The 26181-nt window shown below is 39.0% G+C and overlaps 2 protein-coding genes across 2 annotated transcripts in view; one reads left to right on the forward strand and one right to left on the reverse strand.

Annotated features, from left to right (window-relative positions):
• Window positions 1-9375: 9375 nt before the first annotated feature.
• Window positions 9376-13930, forward strand: foxa1 (forkhead box A1). Its single transcript, XM_057858558.1, has 2 exons — window positions 9376-9530; window positions 11472-13930. Exons 1-2 carry the CDS (start codon window positions 9465-9467, stop codon window positions 12504-12506), a joined length of 1101 nt encoding a protein of 366 aa, XP_057714541.1. The 5' UTR covers window positions 9376-9464; the 3' UTR covers window positions 12507-13930.
• A 2160-nt stretch (window positions 13931-16090) lies between these two features.
• Window positions 16091-26181, reverse strand: part of mipol1 (mirror-image polydactyly 1) — a 54360-nt gene continuing 44269 nt past the window's right edge. Inside the window, exon 14 of the mRNA XM_057859838.1 lies at window positions 16091-22633. Within this exon, the coding sequence (XP_057715821.1) occupies window positions 22567-22633 (67 nt within the window). The 3' untranslated portion in view covers window positions 16091-22566. The remainder of the gene's footprint in view (window positions 22634-26181) is intronic.

A 26181-nucleotide genomic window follows, 5' to 3' on the forward strand; every position in this document is an offset into this window, starting at 1 on the left:
TCAGACATAGACTTCATACCTCTATTGACCTGACAATCCGTCATTCTTTGCGTCACTTACCACAGTGGGCCGAGCTTCATTTAGTAATAGTCAGCCAAAGGCGGCACACGCTCATGTCCAAGCCCAATTTAAGCTTGGATTTTTGAAGAACTACGAGAGCTGTACCACATACAAACAGGAAGGGTTGTCTCAGGAGTGATTTGTTCAAGGATTCAAGGTAAATATTAAAGTACAATGCATGCATTTTGAAGCGTTGTGAAAAAAAAATCAATGGGAGAACGGGAACCGCTGTGGCATTGGCATCATTCTTCGACATATGTAAGGCGGAAAACACAGACAAGGCTAAAAAAGCAGTTTCTGCTCTTGCACTCCTCTTTAAAAGAAACTGCTGTATTTTAAGCCAAAACAACTGTTGTGTTTGATATAACAATATGCTGGCATAGCAGATTCATGGCATATTAATCCCCCAAACTTTTTTAAATTTCTCCATTTACCCTGGAAACCCCCCTTTTACAGATGTCGTGCAACTGCTTTTGTTTCAACTTAGCCATAAGAAGAAGCTCAGTAATTATATTTATTTTTCGAAATGTATGTCATTTTTAGTTTAGAATCATTAATTGATGTCTCATATTTAGTTTAAAAAAAAAAAAAAAAAAACTACTTCAAAAAAATTATTCACTCGCATATTTTAAACTTTTAAACAAAATACGTCACAATGAAAAAAATGGTGTCGGTAAAAAAGTCACGGCTATCTACCTCATAACTATCGCTTAATTGTATTTTTTATTTATTTTTTTGTTACTATCGCATTTTCTCCAATATGTTAGATGATAAATAATCAATCCAAACAAAGAAAATTTGAAAAAAGAAAAGTTTAAAAGGGTAAATATATTAAAAAGAAAATCTCAACCACTCCTTGATGTCTGCGATTTCTGCATCGCAACCCTTGTTATACTACCATGTTTCACCCATGAAAGATCCAGCTGTGGCCATTCACAGCTGTGTCTTGACACTCGGTGATACAGGCTACATGGAGTTTTTGGATCGAAAAGAGGTAAGTACGCAATAAAATTTCATTAAAATTATGGTGTCTTTAATTGTGCTCTCACGTGCTCTCACCTCCATGGTTTTGCTGTTTTTTTTTTGTTTTTTAAATGCCCTCCTGTTCAAATTTTTTGTCCCCCCAGAAAATTGAGATTTTAAGCTTTCCAATGATGTAACACATGCATATCGGACAATTTTGAAATTTGGCCAAATTGGGGGTCTCAGAGCGGAACTTCAAGTCACCTAAGTGTTTTCCGCCATATACCATTGGCGCCTCCACACGATGTCATGGTTCGAGAGGAAGTGACGCAGGTTTTACCCATTCACAGTCACAATTGGGGACAGTATAGTATAATAACAGTCAATATACATGACATTGTGCTGAGAAGAAAAAAATATATATTTCAGTATCAAAAGTAAAATCTCATTGCTGCAATGCCTTAGAAAGCTCAGCAGGTGGCATTTTGAAATTCAGGACATTTTAGACACCCCCTGGAAATGGCAGCTCTCTGGTGTTTTTTTTAAATATGCTTTGTCTTTGATTTAAAGATGAGAAATTCAAAAATTTACAAAAAATGTAGACAATGTAGCATGAGGGTTAAAATTACTATAACTTGTACTAACATTTATCTTTTAAGAACTACAGGTCTTTCTACCTGTGGATCCCTTTAACAGAAAGAATGTTAATAATGTTAATGCCATATTGTGGATTTATTGTTATGATAAACAAAAACAGTACTTATGTACAGTATGTTGAATGTAGGGCTGCAGCTGTCGATTATTTTAGTAGTCGATTAATCGATGAACCATTAGTTCGAATAATCGAGTAATCGGATAAGGAACATGAAAAATTAAATTACCTGAGCTGAGCCTCAAACGGTATAAAAAATAAATAAAGGAGGATCTATGTACAACTAAAGAACAATTGACTAACTTAGATAGCAAAAGCCCGCTAGTTCAGATGCTATAAAATGCTAACTTTTTAACAATGATCTTAACAAATGGTTCAGACACATATTCCCACAAAAATAGGCTAAATATACCTTATAAACTAAATTACAAATGCATTAAAAAAAAGCTCAAACAAAATCGTAGCTTATGTTGGGCTTCACAGGGAGCACCTGGATTCAGCCATGTGAAATTAGGCATACTAGAAGGCAGTGTATCCACCCAAATCAATAAAACTAAATGCAAACACTTTCAAAATAAACTATTACAACGCCACTTTAATTAAATGAATACTCGAAGCAGCAAAATTTCATTTGAATCTTTTTTTCTAATCGAATACTCGAGTTAATCGATTAATCATTGCAGTACTAGTTGAATGTATATATCGGTCTTGTGTCTTATCTTTCCATTCCAACAATAATTTACGAAAAATATGGCATATTTTAGAGATGGTTTAAATTGCAATTAATTACGATTAATTAATTTTTAAGCTGTGATTAACTCGATTAAAAATTTTAATCGTTTGACAGCCCTAACAGCCCTATCAGATATATATCACCTGAGTGTTTTCCGCCATATGTAAAATAAATGCGTTACTACCCGTTTTTTTTTTTTTTGCTCCTTTAACAAAGAATCGAGACTTTTTTTTAAGTCCATATCTATAAAGAATTCAGTGATTTAAGCATTTATTCACAAGAATTTCAACATAAAAAGCTCTTTGCTGTGGGCTGTGGTAAGGCAGCGCCACAATGAAGTTGAAGATGAGCCGCACATCCGAAATATTTACGTAAAATAAATGCTACCTGCACGGTTTCTTTTGCTTTTAACCAAGAATTGAGACTATTTAACGTCCATATCTATAAAGAATTCCGGGATTTAAGCATTTAGTCACAAGAATTTCAACGTAAAAACCTCATTATATTGCTACAGCGGCCATATTGGATTTTGTATCTCCAGATTTTATTTTAGACATTTCTGCGTCCATATTAAAAAACAATAAGCTATTACGTGTTTTATTTTATGTAATATTTCAATCTAATAACTTTCAGTGAAACACCATGGTCCTACAACAACCCCTCCTGCCGACGGCAACAAGGAGATCTTCGTCTACTTTGACCCTGTGCAACTTTGGAAGAAAATCTACAGCAGCTACCACAACAACGGCTGTATGGTGCTGCCCAGGTGTCCTGGGGCTGAAGTAAGTGGCCAGCATTATTCACTTTATAAAAAGATGAAACAAACCAACATGTTTTTTAGGAGTCTGAGAGGATGAGGATGGCCCGATTCTCGAGCAGGAAGGTGCTGGCCAGGTGGGAGAACAAGTCTGTCAAGGCCGGCTACAAGTTGACCCAGAAGGTGTTGGAGCGCTCTTCGATCAAGAAGCAGAGCGTCAGGCTTATCATGGCGGTCATCAACCCCAACACTGTCGCACAGGCAAGGAGGAACACAGGGACACACAGGGCCGACATCCCGGAGATGTTCCAGAGGACAAGGGAGACCTGGAGACGGGCTGGGCGGTCCTCAAGCGGCCATCTCTCCTGGTAGCCCACATGGTGTCCATCCGAATGTCGCTGTGGGACTCCCTGATCTGCAGGAAGCACAAAGCACCTGCTGGAGTTCCTCGCGGTCCCTCTTCAACTGTTTTGGTGCGAACTTCTCCAAGGATGTGACTTCAGAAGCGAGGAAGAACAAGGCCTTTGAGTGGCCGGCCGGCAGGAAAAGGAGCAGAGTCGAGGAGGGCAGAAAGGAGACAGCGAGGAACGGGGACTTGTACAAGTCGAGGTGACCGGAAAATGCAAGGCATAGAAAAAGGCTATGTGATGGTTGAAAGACGAGACTCACATCCTGGTAACACCAAATTGATTATTTCCACTGCCTATCTCATACGCATTTTATATTTATGTTTATTTAGATTTCATACTTGCACGTCACTTTTGAGATTTTAACTTATCCTGCACTGTAAAGGGATGCTCCACAATTTCATTGTGTTAACTGTATGTAATGATAATAAAGGGGTATTTTGCTTTATAATAAGTTGTGATTGTATATAGAATTTATTAATAATCTTTTTTCCTCTTATTTTTACAATTGATTCTGCATGTCTTCCTCAAGTATTAAGTTTTTGATCTTAAAGTGAGTGATTTATTAGCTGTTGAAAACTTACTTCCGTCTTCGGTCAAAAACCTCCGTTAAATAATGCTACCGATCCTAAAAATATAGGCGATTATCTCTGCATTTGGTGATTTTTGTGCATGTAGTGTAAATTCTGAGAATATTATAGCCATTTTAAGTTTTGTTATACTTCTATAAAAAAATAATTAATCGGGATTTTATAAGGGAACGACTTAGAAATTTTTTGATGCCCCTGCTCATGGAAACTCAAATATGGCTAGGGTAGGTGCCTGTTTTGGTTTTAGTTAGTTAGTGGTAGCAGCTTTGCTTTTGAAATTATTTGAATTTGACGTTTTTGAAAATAGGCCCCCTACGGATCGGCCCCGTTTCCTGTGTCATGTCAATAGATTATGAAGTCTATGGATCTGGCCATTTTTCAGAGGATCGAGTTTTTAATTTATGCTATGCAGGTAGAATAGGTCTTTGTGTCATCGTCAGCGATGAAATGAACATTGTGAACTACACTGGTGACGTAACCCGAATTTCTGCGTAAATCGGAATTAACCCTTTAAGTGACCCTAAATACCCCCTAAATCTCAAAATAACTTCAAAAACATGTATTATACGTCATATTATCAAAACTAAAAAGCAAGATACTGTACTTACCATCAATGCTGGTGGATGGTGAACAAGGTACACTGAGTATACCGGCTTGTTCACAACTGGAGCCACAAGAACTCGTTTTACTTTTAAACTACAGACACATCGTAGAACACTTATTTAGAACTTGATTTGAGCAACTTTGACGAAATCGAGCTAAATGCTACACAGTTGCTTGCTGCATTGGCCTATACTTCCTTAGTAGAAAACAGAAAGCGACCTGATTGGGTGTGTGCCCACTGTAATTTAACTTATAATTTAATAATTGTAATTTAACTTGTAAACAAATTATTATTAAGAATATAGTCCACAAATTGTACAATAACAACAGAAAAATAAAAACAAAGCAAACAAAAAATATAAGTTGCACATTATGTAAATTTTCAATTAACCTAAGTGGGACAACAGCTCCTCTTATTGGCGAAACAAATATTTGCAGGGAAACTTGACAGCTGTTACACTGAGAACATTATGGTGCTCACACACTCAACGCTGTTCCACGCCAAAAAACAAATAAACAAACAAAAAAAAGAGAAACTGGTGGACGAGACTCTGGCGTCGTAAAGTCGAGTACGTCGTAACCCTGGGACTACCCGTACATGATTAAAAAAAAATGTGCTGGCTAGAGTTGCCATGGTTTAGAGCCAGTTAACATTTAACAGAACGTTACTGCCACCTTGTGGTCATAATAATTCACTGCATCCACCGTGGCAATTTGGAACATATGCTCATTCACTTTTACAGTACACAGCCTGTAGGTGACATTGACACTGTGGAGTGCGTTCTGCGTTTCTGCCTTGGAAACTATATGTAAGAATTTAAAATCTATACCAACCTGTTAATATGCAGTATGTTTCTGGAGAAAAGCTATATGAGCGAAATTTGTTAATAAGTCCTGCTGTATGGACGCTAACCTATATTTGTCGCTCAAGTGAAGTAAAGATTTCTACATAGTATTTGTATACCGGCGCCTATTGTGCAGTTGTGTTGAATCCTTGCATGTTTTTTTGTTACAGTTTCACAAAAGAATTACTACAGTGCCTTGCAAAAGTATTCGGCCCCCTTGAACCTTGCAACCTTTCGCCACATTTCAGGCTTCGAACATAAAGATATAAAATTTTAATTTTTTGTCAAGAATCAACAACAAGTGGGACACAATCGTGACGTGGAACAAAATTTATTGGAAAATTTTAACTTTTTTAACAAATAAAAAACTGAAAAGTGGGGCGTGCAATATTATTCGGCCCCTTTGCGTTAATACTTTGTAGCGCCACCTTTTGCTCCAATTACAGCTGCAAGTCGCTTGGGGTATGTTTCTATCAGTTTTGCACATCGAGAGACTGACATTCTTGCCCATTCTTCCTTGCAAAACAGCTCGAGCTCAGTGAGGTTGGATGGAGAGTGTTTGTGAACAGCAGTCTTCAGCTCTTTCCACAGATTCTCGATTGGATTCAGGTCTGGACTTTGACTTGGCCATTCTAACTCCTGGATACGTTTATTTTTGAACCATTCCATTGTAGATTTGGCTTTATGTTTTGGATCATTGTCCTGTTGGAAGATAAATCTCCGTCCCAGTCTCAGGTCTTGTGCAGATACCAACAGGTTTTCTTCCAGAATGTTCCTGTATTTGGCTGCATCCATCTTCCCGTCAATTTTAACCATCTTCCCTGTCCCTGCTGAAGAAAAGCAGGCCCAAACCATGATGCTGCCACCACCATGTTTGACAGTGGGGATGGTGTGTTCAGGGTGATGAGCTGTGTTGCTTTTACGCCAAACATATCGTTTTGCATTGTGGCCAAAAAGTTCAATTTTGGTTTCATCTGACCAGAGCACCTTCTTCCACATGTTTGGTGTGTCTCCCAGGTGGCTTGTGGCAAACTTTAAACGAGACTTTTTATGGATATCTTTGAGAAATGGCTTTCATCTTGCCACTCTTCCATAAAGGCCAGATTTGTGCAGTGTACGACTGATTGTTGTCCTATGGACAGACTCTCCCACCTCAGCTGGAGATCTCTGCAGTTCATCCAGAGTGATCATGGGCCTCTTGGCTGCATCTCTGATCAGTTTTCTCCTTGTTTGAGAAGAAAGTTTGGAAGGACGGCCGGGTCTTGGTAGATTTGCAGTGGTCTGATGCTCCTTCCATTTCAATATGATGGCTTGCACAGTGCTCCTTGAGATGTTTAAAGCTTGGGAAATCTTTTTGTATCCAAATCCGGCTTTAAACTTCTCCACAACAATATCTCGGACCTGCCTGGTGTGTTCCTTGGTTTTCATAATGCTCTCTGCACTTTAAACAGAACCCTGAGACTATCACAGAGCAGGTGCATTTATACGGAGACTTGATTACACACAGGTGGATTCTATTTATCATCATCGGTCATTTAGGACAACATTGGATCATTCAGAGATCCTCACTGAACTTCTGGAGTGAGTTTGCTGCACTGAAAGTAAAGGGGCCGAATAATATTGCACGCCCACTTTTCAGTTTTTTATTTGTTAAAAAAGTTTAAATTATCCAATAAATGTTGTTCCACTTCACGATTGTGTCCCACTTGTTGTTGATTCTTGACAAAAAAATTAAATTTCATATCTTTATGTTTGAAGCCTGAAATGTGGCGAAAGGTTGCAAGATTCAAGGGGGCCGAATACTTTTGCAAGGCACTGTACATATAAAAACAAAAAAGACCAAGCCTTGTGTGTTGATAATGGCGTTAGAGTAAAAAGACGTTACTAATGGCGTCATTTTTGTCAGTAGTGCGTAATCGAATGAATTACTTTCCCCATCTTTGCAACACCATTACTGTTACTGAGGATGTGAAGGTGCGTGCTACTACAATTTGATTGAATGACACGATAGATGTGAGAGACACGAGAGAACAGAGTGGGAGGAGGGAAGGGGGTTGTGACGCAAAAAGACAGTTCGTGGTGTTCAGGGGTGGACAATTCATTGAAAAACAATGGACTGTTTTCCTGTTGAGTAAGCATTATCATCACCAAGCGGGCGTTCTCCTTGAGAATGCTACAAAATAATAATGATGTGTTTTTTATTACCATAAATAGTCACTAGCCCTAAACTTTTCTTGAATGACGTATCTATAAAACTTGTGATTTTTTTTTTTTTTTAAATCAAAACAACTATAGCAAAGACTAGATGGGAGGGAAGAGATTCACAGCCTCACCTGTATATTGATAAATTTATAGCGGAAAACACTCAGCTGACTTGAAGTTCCGCTCTGAGACCCCCAATTTGGCCAAATTTCAAAATTGTCCAACATGCATGTGTGATACATCATTGGTAAAGCTTAAAATCTCAATTTTGTGGGGGAAGAAAAATTTTGAACAGGAAGGCATTTAATAAAAAAAAACAAACATTTTTTAAACAGCAGAACCCTAACTGGAGGTGAGAGCATGCTAGAGCAGAATTAAACACGCCATGATTTTAACGAGATATTATCGCGTACTTACCTCTTTTCGATCCAAAAACTCCATGTAGCATGTATCACCAAGTGTCCAGACACAGCTGTGAATGGCCACAGCCGGATTTTATGGGTGAAACATGGTAATATAACAAGGGTCGCTTCAAGATATCAAGGAGTGGTCGAGATGTTCTTTATCATATATTTACCTTTTTACAGTTTTTATTTTTTTCATTGTTTGGATCGATTATTATTGGGGAAAATGCAACAGTAACAAAAAAATACAATCAAGACATAGTTATTAGATATGTGTGACTTATTTACAGACGCCAATTTTTTCATTGTGACGTAATTTGTTTAAAAGTTTAAAATATGCTAGTGAACAATTTTTTAAAGTCGTTTTTTTTGTAAACTAAATATTAGACATCAATTAATGATTCTAAGCTAAAAATGACAGGCATTTCGAATAATAAATACGATTACTTACCTTCTTTTTATGGCCAGGTTGAAACAAAAAACGGTTGCGCGACGTCTCTAAACGGTGGTTTCCAGGGTAAAATGGACAAAAATTAAAGTAGTTCGGGGGTTTAATGCGCCATGAATCTGCTATAGCAACATATAGACATATTGTTCTTTCAAACACAACAGTTCTTTTGGCTTAAAATATAGCAATTTATTTTAAAGAGGGGTGCAAGAGCAAAAAACTGCATTTTCAGTTTTGTCTGTGTTTTCCGCCATATTTTCTTAAGAGCTAAAAAGTAACAAAATAACCCAGAAATACAATGGCATTGCCAAAAGAAACAAAAAAATATACGTTATTTCCCCTGCAACACTCCTGGAAAAAAGAGGCAGGACTGTAAACAGCACAGTACTGTAACATGTTTGGAACTTTAAACAAAACAAAAAAAAAAATCTGTAGAATATTGGGACCTTGTAAAGACAGACTCTCAAAATCAGGTGACTCGACTCTTGCAAATATATGCGATCAGGACATACCTAGTTTCAACTGTACTCTTTTTTTTTTTAAAATTAGGAAACTATTGTTTTCAATCGAATGAAAAAAAAATCGGTCTCACGAGATGTGATTGATAGTTGGTCCGAGGCACGTGGACGAAGAGGGTTGGACCTCCTCCTCCTCTTTCTTCATCAGGAGGAGTTTCTTCTCCTCTCTTGTTCTTATTTTGGCGTCACCTGCGCGAGTCCAAGTCGGGATCGCCCGAGCGGAAGGACTCGAGCGGCCGACCGGAGACAGCGGCAGGCCGGCGGCATCGGCGGAGGAAGGAGATGCTGGGCTCGGTCAAGATGGAAGGTCAGGAGGCTCCGGACTGGACTTGCTTCTACGGCGAAGAGGTCATCACTCACACTCCAAATGATTATTATCCTTTTTCATAAATGAGGCTTTGCTTTCCAGGCATTACAAGCAGATTCAAACACGCGCTCATTAATTTTTACCAACAGTTGTAAACTTTGATTTGAAGAAAAAAAAAAAAAAGCGGATGTTTTAATATTGTTTTAATTTAAAGACAAACAAAAAATACTTTAATTTTAACATGATGATCGTTTCTTACTGTTAAGATTAATTGGCGCGGGCGTCAGTGACATGACCGTAAAATCTCTCATGTAAATCAGTAAATAAAAAAAAAAAGAATTGTTCACCTTGACCATCATTTAATAACATTTCCGATAATGCCGCGTAAAATATTGTGTTAACTTCAAATTTAATCGCTAATTCGTTTGTTAAATAAACGAAATTGTTATTCTAATGTGTCGTGAAACAATATTATTAACGCACGTTTTGAACACATATCACATAAAGTCAACTTGAATAAATGATTCCTTCACGCTACAATGAAATATCAAGCAAGTTTACATTTAAATAAAAAAAATTGAAACGAATTTTAAAATTTGTGTTTTAAAAAAAAACTATTGTTCGTTTATTGCTAATTCGTTGGGTTTCTCCGCTGACACAAACATATTTAAGTGACCATATTTTCCATCACTGAAATAGATATATATTGATAACAAAAATTCTATAATACACTCCAATGAATCACCCTGAAAAAATAGAGAACACAAATGCTTCCACGCGCAAAAGTTTTCATGAAAGACAATAAAACCAATACACATAAAAACGAAGAAATCCGTCGTAAAAATGAGACACCTTCACAATCCATAAAACGACTAAATGAACTTTTCCAAAATGACATGCCCCCCACCAAAACAAAACGAAACAAAAAAAAACCCAGTTGTGAAAATCGTACCTAAACAAAATGAACAACAATAATAATAATAATTAAAAAGAAAACATTTTAAACCTAACAAAAAAAAAAAAGTGTCTAAAAAACGTGTCATCAAATCAAGCCAAAACCAGGAGGTTAAAAAAAAAAAGTTGCAACTAAACAAAACGAGAGAATTCAAAATGATTTGTGCAAAAAAAATCCTGTATAAAAGATGTCATGTGTAATGTGACTTTTTGAAATGACAAATAAACCGTGGAGAAAATATCAAACAAAAATAATAATAGACGAAACAAAAAGCCCTAAAAGTGACGGCAGCTCAACAACTCGTGTTGAAAAACGTGAGTGTAGTAATAAATTGTCCTCACGAGGGCGCCAACACTCATTTCTGACGCTCAAATTGACATTCTTGTTCATTAGAAATGTTCAGATTTCACGTAAAAAAGTTCATATATTTTTTTTAACAACATGATGTACAATTGTAATATTTTGAGTCAATACTACAAATTATTGACTCAATGGCTGCCACTGATGGCTGCCATTTGGATTGGCAGGCTCCCAGCCCCTCCCAATTCAAATGGATTGGACGTCTTTCGCCGTCAATGTTTCTTTTTAAATGTAAATCTTATTCTTTTACCAACACATAGCTTCTTAATGCAAACAGATTGGACATCTATCGCCATCAACAGTTGTTTTTCTTCTTTTACCCTCTAACATGGCACAGTCCAAAAGGTTTAGATGTCCATCACCGTCAATGTCACCGATATGGCACGAATTGGGTCCATAAATCAGTCTATCATTTCCATGTTAATCATTGACATGTATGTCTGAATGACATGGATGTGTTGGAATGTAAGACACAATCAAAACTGGATTTCAAAGTAAAACTCATGTTTAATTGAAATCCTAACCGGACTTGAAGACTCAAAAACAGAACGCCAATTTGAAAGTCCAACCCAGACCAACAAAAAAATTCATATTTAAAACCGCCACATAAAACCTATAATTATGCACGAAATCATTGACTTGACCATCGGGGATTTGTCTTGTACAGGTGTATTCTCCCATGGCGGCGGGTCTCGGAATGGGTTCGGTGTCAGGCTACGTGTCGGCCGGCGGTGGCGGGGCTGCCGCCTTCAACATGCCTTACGGCGGGCCTGGCGTAAGCCCCGCCCCTGTGTCGGGGATGGGCGTGTCCTGCCTGGGCGGCGGCGGAATGGGAAGCGCAGTGAGCCCGTGCGGCAACGCGGGTCAGGCGGCAGCGCAGCATCACTCTGTGTACGGAAGCGGCGGAGTCAGTCCCGGGGCCCAGTACGGGGGCGGCGGCTTGAGTTTGACCCGGGGCCGTGACGCCAAGCCGCTGAGGCGCAGCTACCCGCACGCCAAGCCACCGTACTCGTACATCTCGCTGATCACCATGGCCATCCAGCAGGCGCCCGGCAAGATGCTGACCCTCAGCGAGATCTACCAGTGGATCATGGAGCTTTTCCCTTTCTATCGCAACAACCAGCAGCGTTGGCAGAACTCCATCCGCCACTCGCTGTCCTTCAACGACTGCTTCGTCAAAGTGTCCCGTTCGCCCGACAAACCCGGCAAAGGCTCCTACTGGACGCTGCACCCCGACTCGGGGAACATGTTCGAGAACGGCTGCTACCTGCGCCGCCAGAAGCGCTTCAAATGCGACAGGAAGAGCCTAGCGGAGGGCAGGAAGGAGCGCGAGTCCGGCGGTGGGTCACCCTGCGCCGACGCACTCAAGCCCCCAGGACTGGCCCGGGGGTCCCCGCTGCCCTCATCCAGCCGATGCTCGCCGCCCGGCCCCGAGGGCGGCAAGCTGCCGGGCCCTCAGCTACTGTCCACTCTGTGTTTGCCCCCACACGGCATGGATCTGAAGGGCGACGCCCACTACGCCTTCAACCACCCCTTCTCCATCAACAACCTGATGTCGTCCCCGGAGCACCACAAACTGGACCTGAGGGCCTATGACGCCTTGCAGTACACGTCTTACGGCAGCGCCGGTAGGGGCGGCGACCCGCTGGAGGTGCCCTACTACCAGGGGGCTTGCGGCAGAGCACTGCTCAACACCTCCTAGGTCTTTGGGAACTGGAAAATGTGCGGGTCAAACACACATTCAGCATTTGAATGAGGAAAAATGTGGAAAAAGGAAGAACAAAATTGGCATTGACTGACGTTTTCTTGCCTTTTCACCCTCTTTCCCCCATGCATCAGTAGTCCCGTGCTCCAATACGAAGTTATGAGGGCCTCAACTGAGACCACGACAGTCGCGTCTCCTAGCCCACCGCACAGACACCCTCAAGCTAGGCTTGTCACAACAACAATCTTTACGACGATATAATTTCCCAGAAACTATTGCGATAAATAGTAACACAGATGTTTTTATGCCCATCCGACATATTACGAAATTCGTAGAAATGAATCATCACTGAACGTGAACGTCATGAAAAATTAGATTTTGTGATTCGACGAGCTATCAATGTTGATGACACATGCTCTGAAAATTAAACCGTTGGCCATTTTGTATATCAAACAACACAGTCAATATAGTAAAAACTATTGTCGGCAATTTTTTTACAGGACAATCAGTCCATAAAGTAAAACCTAGTGTCGGCCATATTGCATATCAGGACCATAAGTCAAAAACCATCCTCGTCCATTTTATAAATCAGCCCATATGTCAATATAGTAAAAACTAGTAAAACTAGTAAAAACGCCGTCCATTTAATATACCAGACGATAAGTCAATTCAGTAAAAAATAGTGTTGGCCATTTCGGATATCGGACGATCAGTCGCTATAGTAATTATCGTGACAGGCCTCCTCAAGCCTCTGGGACCAACAAACCCGTTCCCCCAGCCCTCGTCCTGTCCAGTCCAGTCACAACTCCTCACTGTACTGTGAGGGCCTTAGGGGCCACCCACTACATCTTCAACCACATGGTTCTCAACAAATGAGATTTAAGACTTATCAAGAGCACTTAGAAAAGAATTAAATCCCAATTCTGCAGCACTATTTAAAAAGGAAGGAATTTAACTCATTGGCTGCCACTGACGGCGGCTGACATCCAGTCCATTTGGACTACAAAGCCACATGGATTGCACCTCTACCGCCGTCATTGTGTTTTTAATGTCGATTTTCTCCTTCTTTTACTAACTGCAACAACTCCTACACTGTGAATACTTTACATAAACTTGCGTTGGCAGTGAATGAGTTAAGTACCGACCAGTTGCAATTCATTTCATCAAAATGAGTACATTTAACACTTTAAGGTCCCCATTTTCTTTTTAAATTCCAAAAAACCATCATCATGTCCAAATTTCCTAAAAGGTTAATCCCTCCCACATTCAAAAAAAAAAAAAAAAAAAAAAAAAAATAGACATGGTGTTTGAAAAACAAAGGCAGCTGCGCGTGACGACTGATTATTGATCAAGAATGTGATGAAGATCAATACATGTGCATGACGCTTACAAAAACTTCCAGCAGGTGGAAAGAAAATAAAAGCAGGTTTGTGTGTGCTTTGTGCATGTTTTAACTTATTCTTTTCAAAATAAAATAGCCAAGCTTGGACTGGTTGATTTATGAGGTCATGTCTGGAAGTGAATGATTTTTAGTCAATGGTGATCATTTAATGAGAAATTCCACTGTTTCACATCTTTGACATGAGAATTTCCCAATTTAACGTGATGAATTTCACATTTCAACTTATTTCACATTTCACCTTGATCTATTAAATATCTTTGATGTGAGGCATAATGTTTTAATGTGATAAATCTCACATTTTAATAGGATAAATTCCACATTTTTAACGTGAGAAATATCACACTTCTTCCTGACCATGTTCATAAGCTATGTAAATATTTACTCAGTGGCTGCCATACAGGGCCAATGGATTAGACAACTATTGCATTTTTTCCGCCAAAATGTGTTTTAATAGCAAATACTGAGTTATTAACCCTTTACAAGACATTCAACAATGACAAAAAACAAACAAACTTATAATTACAGTATTTTGGGGACCATAACCAGAGCTTATATCTGTTTTTATTCATTTTAAATGTATTAACTTTGTTCTTATGAATGTTTAGAATTTATTTTTACAATAATAAGAAATAATTAAAAAAATAATAATGTTAATATTCAAGTTTTTTAAGTGAAGGGGTGTCACACATTCCCAACAAACTACAGGATTGAACCCCTGATCTCGGAACTGTGATGTGGGCATGCCAACCACTCACACACCGTTTTTTAAAATGACCAAATGTAGTCACTTGCTATACTATACACACTATAAAGGGTTAATATAATTGTCATTGATGACATTTAAAGTCCACACACACATATATCTCCGTTCATAGTATCACAAATATACAAATATATGCATTTCCAAATTTGCACTCATTCCAGCAACATAATGTTTATTTTTGAAAAGCATTGTCCGTAAGTATGACTTGTGCTGATCTATTTTTTTTATTATTATCGTCGCTAATAATAGACATTTCACGTACAGACAATATTTCTAATTTGACATGTAGTTAATTTTGACCAAATTTGTAACAAAAAAAAACATTTATGGAATTGAACAAGAACATTTTTATCAAGATTTAATTGATTAATTATTTGAATGAATGTTTGCATTAGTGTTATGGGATGCCGACTTTTGATTGCGAACAAGCCCAAGAAAAAACAAAACAAGCATCATCACAGTAATGCCGTGCAGATGGAAAGAAAATCTACAAGTGCGGACTATTAAATGAAGGAGGGGGTATCCTAAAAGCGAGCATATGGTCTTGGCAGGGCGGCACCTCCCCCTCTTTGCATCATTTGAGAAAAAGGCTGCATGCACCTTCTGGATCAAAACTTTGAAGGACCCGCCGGGGGGCCGGGAGAGCCGCCACACACACACACACACACACACACACACACACACACACACACACACACACACACACACACACACACACACACACACACACACACACACACACACACACACACACACACACACACTCCCCGAGGAGGCTTAGCATGAATGATGTGCAATAAGACAACAATTCGGCCATTGTGCACAAGCAGCAAAAGAGCAAAGACACCCTTTCACAATAAAAGCGCTCCATTGACAATCACGGCTGTTGGGGAGCGACCATGCAAATTTGGGAACTTTAACTCATTCCTTACCATTGACAGCGGGAGACGTCGAATTCATTTGAATTTGAAGGACTGGGATTGAATGATCATGTTTTAGCACCATTGGTGGCGATGGACGTTCAATCCATTTGACCGGGAGGGGCCGGAAGAGTCCCGGTCAAAATGGATTGAACGTCCATCACCGTCAGTCGCAGTGAATGCTTTAATGTGACAAATATAATTCTCGGACATGAGGAACGTCATAATTTAACCTGATGAATTTCACGTTTTATCATGAATTTGACATTTTTTGGACAAACTTTAGTTTATTGATCCCATACGGTGCAAGCAGGTGAGGTAATACCCTTTTAACATTTTCTTACATACTAAAAACAAAACAAAACAAAACAAAAAACAGACACAAACAGCAACAGACATACCTATCCGAACAACAGAACACCCCCCCACACGTTTCTATATATATATTACCCCCCCCCCCCCCCAAAAAAACCCCCATCATTAACCAGGAGAGAAAAACAAACAAATTATTGTGGATTTTCAGGCAAAGTTCAAAAATCCACACTAAAATGACAATCTGTGCTTCTGACATATGACAAAAAAGGGTTCCAAGCATTCTCAAAAGACCACGCCGATCCAAAGAGTGTCAATTTTTTCCAAGTACAGCATTTTTTAAAATCCAATTGGCTTGTGTATGGGGGGCTGAACATTTCCATCTCAAAATAATTAGCCTCCTAGCAAATTTTTGACATTTTATCATGGGAAATTACAGTACAAGACACATGGATGCACTTGGACACATACTTAATGATGTATTCTGGGGTCACCCAGGTGACCCAGCAGGTGTTGATCAGAACCCGTTTTGTCGCAATAGCAGTCCACCATTCATCCCTCTAAAATCCAAAACCACCTCGTTCGTGGCCTTTTTTACGGCTTCACAGCGCTCTTTTTCTCTGCCCCTATGATGCACAATGCTAACTTCAATGGGCCTATTTCCTGGTACTTAGCACATTTCCTTCCCTTAGTTTCCTCACTGTGTTGTGGAAATTCAAGCCGCTTTCCTTTGTCAACCCGCAGCTACAAAACGGATGCTGTGTGGAGGAAGCCTCTTGTTAAATTGCAGAGGTAGGTAGAGTAGCCAAAGATTTCACTCAAGAAAGAGTAGCGTGTCTTCATCTCAACGTTACTCAGGTAAAAGTAATCATCCCAAAAGTAAGACGTGTGAAGTAAAAAAGTATTCAGTGAAAAGAATAATCAAGTAATGAGTAACTGCTTCCTGAAGGCTGCAACAACTAGTCGATTAAATTGATTGATAAGTAGTTGCCAATGAATATGATAATTGATTCTTGCCAGCAGCTATGAGCAGTCCCCTTTGGGTCGATGTTTGTGTGTAATGAGGCTGCGTGTGTGCGCTGTGATGAGAGCAAGAGAGAGAGAGTATTCACTAAGGGACTCAGGTTTAGTTGCTGAATCAATAATATTTATGCAACTGTTAGAGTGTCTTGAGTCGTGTGTGTTATTAGATCCAGTGCGCCTCCGTCAGAGGTGAGTAAATGAAGTCACTTGTATTGTTTGTATTCTTACTTGTTGAGATGTATTTACTTGGCAAGGAGTGCTAAGCTAATTAGCGATTGTGCTAATCAATGTCTTATGTGTTCGTTTGTATTGTGTTTTGGAGAAGCATATTAGCACTAGAATTAGATATTAAAGTTGTCTCATTTTGTTTTTATGAAGAAACCACACACATCAACCCATTCATATAATAGCTTAGAGCAGAGATTGGAAACCTATGTCTACCGAGCCATATTGCTCTTTTGATGAGCACATCTGGATCTCCTTCAAGCTGTAATTTTAAATGTGGAAACGGCCAGGTCGTTTGACATGAACGAGTTGTGATGAGCTGATGGTCCATTCACACATGTTTATTGGACCTTCAAACGTACGTCGCAATAATATGCTTCAATTCAGTGCCCATTGGTGGCCCTCCTGTCGCGGATTACATGGAGATGGGCTTTAGCTCGTCTCGCGCGTTAAGTCTCCGCTCAGCCAACAGCGGAGATGGCCCCTCCCCACTTAATGCGAATTGGAGTATATAAAAAATGCGTAGGGGAAAATTAAACCACAAAAGTGAACGGAGGTGTGGATGAGTTTCACTTTCATTACTATTTCGCCTGTCAAAATTGTCGCCGCTTTCAGGAGAGTGAGACCCACAAAATGGCTGCCCCAAGAGGCTCCACCTGTCTCGGCCACTGTTATTTACAAGTTCTCTGGCTGCGGTTTCTACTTCCAGGAAATATGCGCAGCGCCACACAATGTTTCTAGTTGTTATTTTCCAAGTGGTGAGTGTGCAACTGTGCAATGACTGTAACATCCCAAGTAACAATGTCAGGCTTTCGTTGGGGTTTTCTAAAGATTTATTTCAATCAAAACTCTGCGACTGCTTGTAAAAGCTGAGCGTGCCCTCGCTCCTGAATGATGCGTTCATATGCGCGCACGAAATAAACAGTGATCATAAAGCAGACTCTGACAAGCTGGCAACAGAATATATATTTATATGACACACTGTATGGCTCTTGTGGAATTATATTTTCAAAAATGTTGGGTGTTTTGGCTCTCTCGGTAAAAATGTTCCTGACCCCTGGCTTAGAGTCTCCTTTCAACACAAACTCCCATTCAAACTGTAAATTGTCATATAAGAGAGTGTGCTTTCAAATTGGATTTGGATTATATTTATGAACAACTGTTTGACAAAGAAAACTGATTCATTCAATGATGAGGACTTTTGTCTGATTTGTGTACTGAGAAATTCTTTTTATTTACTCAGAACCTTCATTAAAAAACAACAACAAATTTTATGTACTAAAAACAGTAGTTATAGACTACAGTTAAGTCAGGAAGCTGTAATAAAATATTTTTGAAGGAAATAGTCATCCATTCTGTGTTCATTGTTACTTACAATATGGCTAAAACAACTTCAATTTAAATAGTGAATGTAATTTAAAAAAGCAACATTTATACGATTAATCATTTAATTAATTGTCCGATTACTTGCTCATAAAAATAATCGTTAGTTGCAGCCTGCAAACAATGTTATATTTTTCTTCTCAGCACAATGTCATGTATATTGACTGTTATTATTATACTATACTGTCTCCAATTGTGACTGTGAATGGGTAAAACCTGCGTCGCCTTCTCTCGAAACATGACATCGTGTGGCGATGGAAGGAGATTTTCACACAAAATCTCTCAATACATGGCCCCATTCATTCTTTCCTTTGCACAGATCAGTCATCCTGGTCCCTTTGCAGAAAAACAGCCTCAAAGCATGATGTTTCCACCCCCATGCTTCACAGTGGGTATGGAGTTCTTCGGATGCAATTCAGTATTCTTTCTCCTCCAGACACGAGAACCTGTGTTTCTACCAAAAAAGTTCTATTTTGGTTTCATCTGACCATAACACATTCTGCCAGTCCTCTTTCTGGATCATCCAAATGCTCTCCTGCGAACCGCAGACGGACCTGGACGTGTACTGGCTTCAGCAGGGGGACATGTCTGGCAGTGCAGGATTTGAGTCCCTGGCAGCGCATTGTGTTGCCGATAGTAACCTTTGTTACTGTGGTCCCAGCTCTCTGTAAGTCATTCACTAGGTCCCCCCGTGTGGTTCTGGGATTTTTGCTCACCGTTCTTGTTATCATTTTGACGCCACGGTGTGAGATCGTTCATGGAGCCCCAGATCGAGGGAGATTATTAGTAGTCTTGTATGTATGTATTTTCTAATAATGTATTTTCTCCCACAGTTGATTTCTTTACACCAAGCGTTTTACCCATTGCATATTCAGTCTTCCCAGCCTGGTGCAGATCTACAATTTTGTCTCTGGTGTCCTTCGACAGCTCTTTGGTCTTGGTCATAGTGGAGTTTGCGACTAGTGTGACTGACTGAGATTGTGGACAGGCGTCTTTTATACCGATGAGTTAAAACAGGTGCCATTAATACAGGTAACGAGTGGAGCCTCGTTAGACCTCGTTAGAAGAAGTGAGACCTCTTTGACAGCCAGAAATCTTGCTTGTTTGTAGGTGACCGAATACTTTTTTTGCACTCTAATTTGGAAATAAATTCTTTAAAAATCAAACAATGTGATTTTCAGTTTTTTTTTCCACATTCTGTCTCTCATGGTTGAGGTTTACCCATGTTGACAATTACAGGCCTCTCTAATCTTTTCAAGTAGGAGAACTTGCAAAATTGGTGGTTGACTAAATACTTATTTGCCCTACTGTATGAGGTAGATATCGGTGACTTTTTTAAAGAAACCATTTTTTTCATTGTGACTTAATTCGTTTAAAAATTTAAAATATGCAAGTGAATAATTTTTTAAAGTGGTTCTTTTATTTTTAAACGAAATATTAGACATCAATTAATGATTCTTAGCTAAAAATTACTGAAATTTTGAATAACAAATATAATTAATTACCTTCGTTTTATGGCTGGATTGAAACAAAAGAAAACATCTGTAAACGGGGGTTTCCAGGGAAAGACGGACAAATTAAAAATAGTTTGGGGGCTTAATGAGCCATGAATCTGCTATGGCAGCATATACTGTAGACACATTGTTCTATCAAACACAACAGTTGTTTTGGCTTAAAATACAGCAGTTTCCTTTAAAGAGGAGTGCAAGAGCAGAAACTGCTTTTTCAGTCTTGTCTGTGTTTTCTGCCACATGTATTGACTAAGTGCGCAAATACAGTGATGGCTGACCAGAATGGGCTCACCTCCGTCCGGTCTAAAACGCCGGTAATTTGACAGCAAAAGAACATTTTGAGGAATGGATCTTTTGGCCATTAAAAAGAGACGAAATTTCTTTCAGGCTGACATATTCATGGACGAGGTGCACAAATGTAATGACCACCAGAGGTGGGTAGTCGCCAAAATTTTTACTCAAGAGTAATGTTACTGCAAAATAACATCTCTCAAATTATATGAGCATGAGATTGTATATGTATACAAATAATTATACAGTTTAACGATAAAAATGTCACTTTTTGAAATGCCAAATTTTACAATTCAACCTTATAAATTTCATGAAACTGTCTTGATTTAAATTTTTAATTTGATTTAGGGCTAATGCAAGGCTCCAAACTGCTACCAAATGGTCGCATTTTGCGACTAAAATTAAAGCTAGTATGAGTATGTTTTAAATTTACTCGCTCATACGCGACCAGTAGCATTGCTGTTGTTTATTTGTTGTTGCTGACAACTCCTTCACGTTTAAAACCACTAGTTGGCAGTAATGTAACGACCTGGTTTGCCAAGGGAAAATACAACAGAAGACAAAGTAGGTGGAGTCGGTAGATGTGTGGAGCTGGTTATAATTAAGGTAGTGGAGAAAACTTGACAGCACTTGCAAACAATTGCAAAAAGGACATTAAATGACTACTTTCTTTCCAACAAACCCGTCGGCACTGTTTCAAAGGAGGCCAACGAGGGGAATAAGTCCGGCTCAGGGGCTCAACACACGGGAGGCGATGGCGAAATGTGAAAATCATCGCTGTTGAGCCGAAAGGCAACACACGGGGTGCCATGCTACTGCAGCGGCAAGCGACAGCAATACGCAACGCCCTCTGCCTGTGCGTCATTGCTAGTCGCTGATTAGCGAGGAATTTGGAGGGCATTTTCAAATTTTAGGTCATTTCTGAGTACTACCAACTTCCCATACTGCTGCTTTTTAATTTATGTCCCGGAAATCATGCCGAGTTGTATCATAAAGTATGTGTTGGTTGCACACTGCTAAAATGATAAAATGTTGACAAAGCGTGGCGTGTGGACGTCAATTTCTGGGTTGTCCAGTGTCCTCGCAAGCTATTTGTCGATCAATAAATCTGTTGCTGATTGGTTGTAGTGCCAGGTGACAGTGAAAGAAATAGAACAAAATTCCCATGTTAAACAAATTTCTAAGCAGCCTACTGGTTGAAGTCAAAACTGATAGAGAATCAAACATAGATTCATAAGTTTGTAGTTTTTAGTTTTATGCATTTATTATGAAAAGAGTTAATCAGTTAAATCGGTTAATCAGTGAAAATTAGAGGAACACTTTGCATGTTGATTTACTTTGGATGCCCCTAAATCTTCTGCTTGGGGCCCAAAGTTTCAAGTTAGGGGCCACTGTGCTCCTAGTAAAAAAGTTTAAGTCTTGAGCCTGGTAATGTGATAAATATTATACTCGGATATGACAAATGTCCCATTTTAATGAGATAATTATCATGTTTTAACATAAGAAATTTCACATTTTAAGGCAACAAATATTACTCTTGAAAATGAGAAATTTCACATTTTAATGATGAAAATTTCATGTTTTAACATTATAAATTTTACATTATAACATGAGAAATTTCAAATTTCACCCTGATAATCAAGATTATCATGATCAATGTTAAATTTCACTTTTGAACCACATAAGTTTAAAATTTTATTGATATAAATCTCAAGTTTTAACATGATAACGTCATCATTTTAATATTAACAAAATAACATTAAATCCATAAGTGGAGTGGGAAGATTGTTGTTTGTTTGAGTGTTGGAAGTGGTAACAGGCCAAAGTCATTGTGTGGTCATATAAGAAGAGTTCATTTTTAAAAGCAGGTCTGGTTCGCCATCAATGGCAGCCAATGAGTTAATCTGGACTTCAGTCCTTAATTTCAATGCCCGAAAGTTGTTTGAAAGGCCAAAGGCGCACGTGCGCGCGTCCGCCCACAGGTGGCGTCAGAAGAGGACGGCAACAAAGGCGCTCTTTGTTATCAACAGGCAGATTAGGGGTGCGGGTGGATTAGGAGCGTGGGGACACCCAAGTCGAGCGCGAGCCGACTGGCCGCCGTCGCCATGGACACCGCAAAAGGGAGGGAGTGTTATTATTTGCGGGTTTTTTCCCTTCACAGTCCAAAGTGAGTCTGGATAGAAGTGTTGTCACCTGGTGATGTCATCAAGTGAAATCGCCCGACCAATCAGACGACGGCGCGCAGGCTACCTGTGCCCACTTTTTTCCGTAAAACTTCCACCAGACGTTCCAACCTGAAACAGAAGGCACATCTTAACTCACTTAGTGCTAAAGACGTATTTTAACGTCTTTCATGTTTGTTTACTGCAAGGGGTGGAGGAATGTCATAGGCTACTGTGTCAATTCCACGTTTCTAGGTTAACTCGTTGCCTGCCATTGACAGCGATAGATGTCGGCTCTATTTTGACTAAAAGGTCTATCAGTAAAGAATTTCATGTTTTGACTTGGGTAAATTAACTTTTCACACAGACTTCACCATCAGTTGACAAGACAGCTCCTACAGACATTGCGCCACGCCTTCCCGTAGGGGGCCAAGCCAGGTCGTGCAGCTTTCACTGCTATAAACGCCGGATTTAGGTGGAAAAGGACAAATGTTTTACTGCATACAAGAAGGCAGGAGTGTCTCGAGTGATTTGATCGAGGATTCAAGGTAATTGCTATATGAAATAGCCCAATGCATGCACTTTGAAACGTGAAAAAAAAAATGAATGGGAAAAGATTAGTGTAACTTTAGCTTGAAATATTTACATAAAATGAATGATAGCTGCCCTTTTATTTGCTTTAAACCAGAAAGCTAGAATGTTTTACGTTCATATCTATAGACATTCTGGGATTTATGCATTTTTTACAACAAAGTTTTAACTTAAAAAGCTCTTTGTTTTGTGATGGCTGCCACGTTGTATCCATACACAATATCGCAACTTTATCTTGAAATATTTACATAAAATGAATGATAACTGCCCGGTTTTCTAAGAAAAAAAGAATGTAGATTGTTCTATACTCATATCTCAAGAAATTCCAGGATGTACGCATTTATTTACAAGAATTTTCAACTTAAAAAGCTCTTTATTTTGTGATGGCCGCCATGTTATATCCATGCACAAGAGTGTAACTTCACATTCAAATGTTTGGGTAATTTTCGGCCAACTTCCAGTTTTTTGGCAAAAAAAATGAGTACTTTAGAGAAAGAATCACATTTTACGTCTTTTATTTTATGTAACATTTCAATCTAAAAACGACGAGGGCCAGATAGCCTGCAAGACATGCCGAGGCAATAGTAACATTGTAATTAAACCTAAGTTGTGATTGTATATATAAAATATAAATTTTGCTTTTGTTAAGTAAAATTACAATGATTCTGCATGCTTTCCTCTAGTATTAAGTTTCTGATGTGAAAAATTAAAAACTTTAAACAAACAAACAAAAAAAAAAACCTAAGTTGCTATTTCGGGCAAAAACGTATATAAGTTAAGTGTCGCTATTGATCCTGAAAATATAGGTGATTATCTCTGCATATGACAAGTTAATTGTCGCTATGGAGCCTGAAAATATAGGTGATTATCTCTGCATCTGGTGATTTTTGTGCATCTAGCGTAAAATTTGAGAATTTTACAGCCATTTTAAGTTTTGTTATACTTCCATAAAAAATAATTAATCGGGATTTTATTAGAGAAGGACTTTGAATTTTTTGATGATGCTGCTCATGGAGACTCATATATGCCTAAGGGAGGTGCCTGTTTTAGTTTTAGGTTGCTAGTGGCTTTGGTTTTGAAAATATTTGAATTTTAAGTTTTTAAAAATAGGCCCCCTACAGATTGGCCGTGTTCCGTCAACTGATAGTGAAGTCTATGCCTTTCACTCATTAAATTATAGTATAATTATAAAGTTAATGTTCTATTGTGATACATTTCACACTTTAACACGATAAATTCACAATTTTAACATAATAAATGACACATTTTATTGTGAAAAAAAATTGACATTTGAATGTAATTTCACATTTGTACCTGATAAATTTGATGAGACAATGAATTATTAACCTACTAGCTGCCATTGATGGTGATAGATGTCCATTCCATTTGCCTCATTCCTCACAGTCATGCAAGATTTGACATCTATCCATGTCAATGGGACTTAAACATCTCATGTGATGTTGTGAACTAGCGAGGTTCTAAAGTTGTGAAAAGTTGGAATAAGGAGCAGATTCCATCAGTGGCGACGCGGCCCGCCCCCCCGCACCCCCCGTCCCTCCTGAGCAAACACTCGTCTCTATTCAGCTAGTGGTCTCCTTTGACAGTGGCCCCGCCCCCCCGCTGGCAGCCAAATTAGAGCAGAAAGCCTCGGGTTGGAGCCCGGACGACTTAATCTGTTTTCATCAGCGTCTCATCCCTTCATCTTCAGCCTGATGAGACAGGAAGTCACGTTACGCCGCTGCCAGGATTACTTTGCCTCTGACACTCCGCGGCCCACGGACTGGGAATATCAATGATGTCATATTCAACAGACACGCTCATGATGTCACTGTAAATACTGATGATGTCACAACTGCATCCTTAAAAGCTGCTATGAAATGGTGACCATGTCAAAAAATGAAAGTGACGCTAAAGTAATTTTTTATGTAGAAAATGACTAGATAACCACTCAAATCTGTCTGTTTTTTACTATTTCATAGCTATTCCACACAAAACAAAAATCAGGGAAAGCCCACTTTTTTTCAGATCATGTCATTTTAGGGTTGTTCCGATCATGTTTTTTTGCTCCCAATCCGATCCCGATCGTTTTAGTTTGAGTATCTGCCGATCCCAATATTTCCCGATCCGATTGCTTTTTTTTGCTCCCGATTCAATTCCAATCATTCCCGATAATTTTTCCCGATCATATACATTTTGGCAATGCAGTAAGAAAAAAATGAATAAAACTCGGACGAATATATACATTCAACATACAGTACATAAGTACTGTATTTGTTTATTATGACAATAAATCCTCAAGATGGCATTTACATTATTAACATTCTTTCTGTGAGAGGGATCCACGGATAGAAAGACTTGTGACTTTGTGTATTGTGACTAAATATTGCCATCTAGTGTATTTGTTGAGCTTTCAGTAAATGATACTGTGGCCATCCCAAATGCATGATGGGAAATGCACCCATGACTGTGCGTCGTGCTACCAATTGATATATCTTCTCTACATTAGGAAATAACTTAAGGTAAGACAAAGATCAATTGACAGATTGCTTCCCCGCATTGCTTCCCATGCTATTTCTAATTATAGGGAGAGGGATTGCAAGGCTTTAGCCAATAAAAATATGGCTCCAAAGGCTGCCAAAATTCACTCTGCTCACTTTGCGCTGCCTTTTATCTCTCTATATGGGTAGAACGGCGTCATTACAGATTGAGCGCGACAACGAGTGAGAGGGTTGTCCAGCGCATACATTAATATATAACGTGACACATTTTTAAATAAATTAATTGTCGCCGTTATTGGGATAAATTTGATAACCCTACTTTATGCCTAAACTAAAGACTCTGGATGAGTGTAACATTATGTCAGTAACGTTAAATACAATTAGAAAATGATTTAATTAAAATATATAATATATATATTAAAAAAAGGCATGGCCGATATTTTTTTGCCGATTCCGATACTTTGAAAATGACGTGATCGGACCCGATCGATCGGCATCTCTAGTCATTATCCTGTCTTGCTTTCTAGTGCGGTGGTAGCTAGTATATGTTCACAGAATGACAGAACAGTCACAAGGTAACAAGAGAATAGA

Source organism: Corythoichthys intestinalis, chromosome 15 (genome assembly GCF_030265065.1).
Source record: "Corythoichthys intestinalis isolate RoL2023-P3 chromosome 15, ASM3026506v1, whole genome shotgun sequence".
Taxonomy (NCBI): domain Eukaryota; kingdom Metazoa; phylum Chordata; class Actinopteri; order Syngnathiformes; family Syngnathidae; genus Corythoichthys; species Corythoichthys intestinalis.

What these genes read in the sequence shown, in the direction of transcription:
- foxa1 (XM_057858558.1), top strand. Translation starts at nt 9,465, where the DNA reads ATGCTGGGCTCGGTCAAGATGGAAGGTCAGGAGGCTCCGGACTGGACT. An exon ending in CTTGCTTCTACGGCGAAGAG is followed by an intron (nt 9,531 to 11,471) that starts GTCATCACTCAC and finishes TGTCTTGTACAG; the next exon opens with GTGTATTCTCCCATGGCGGC.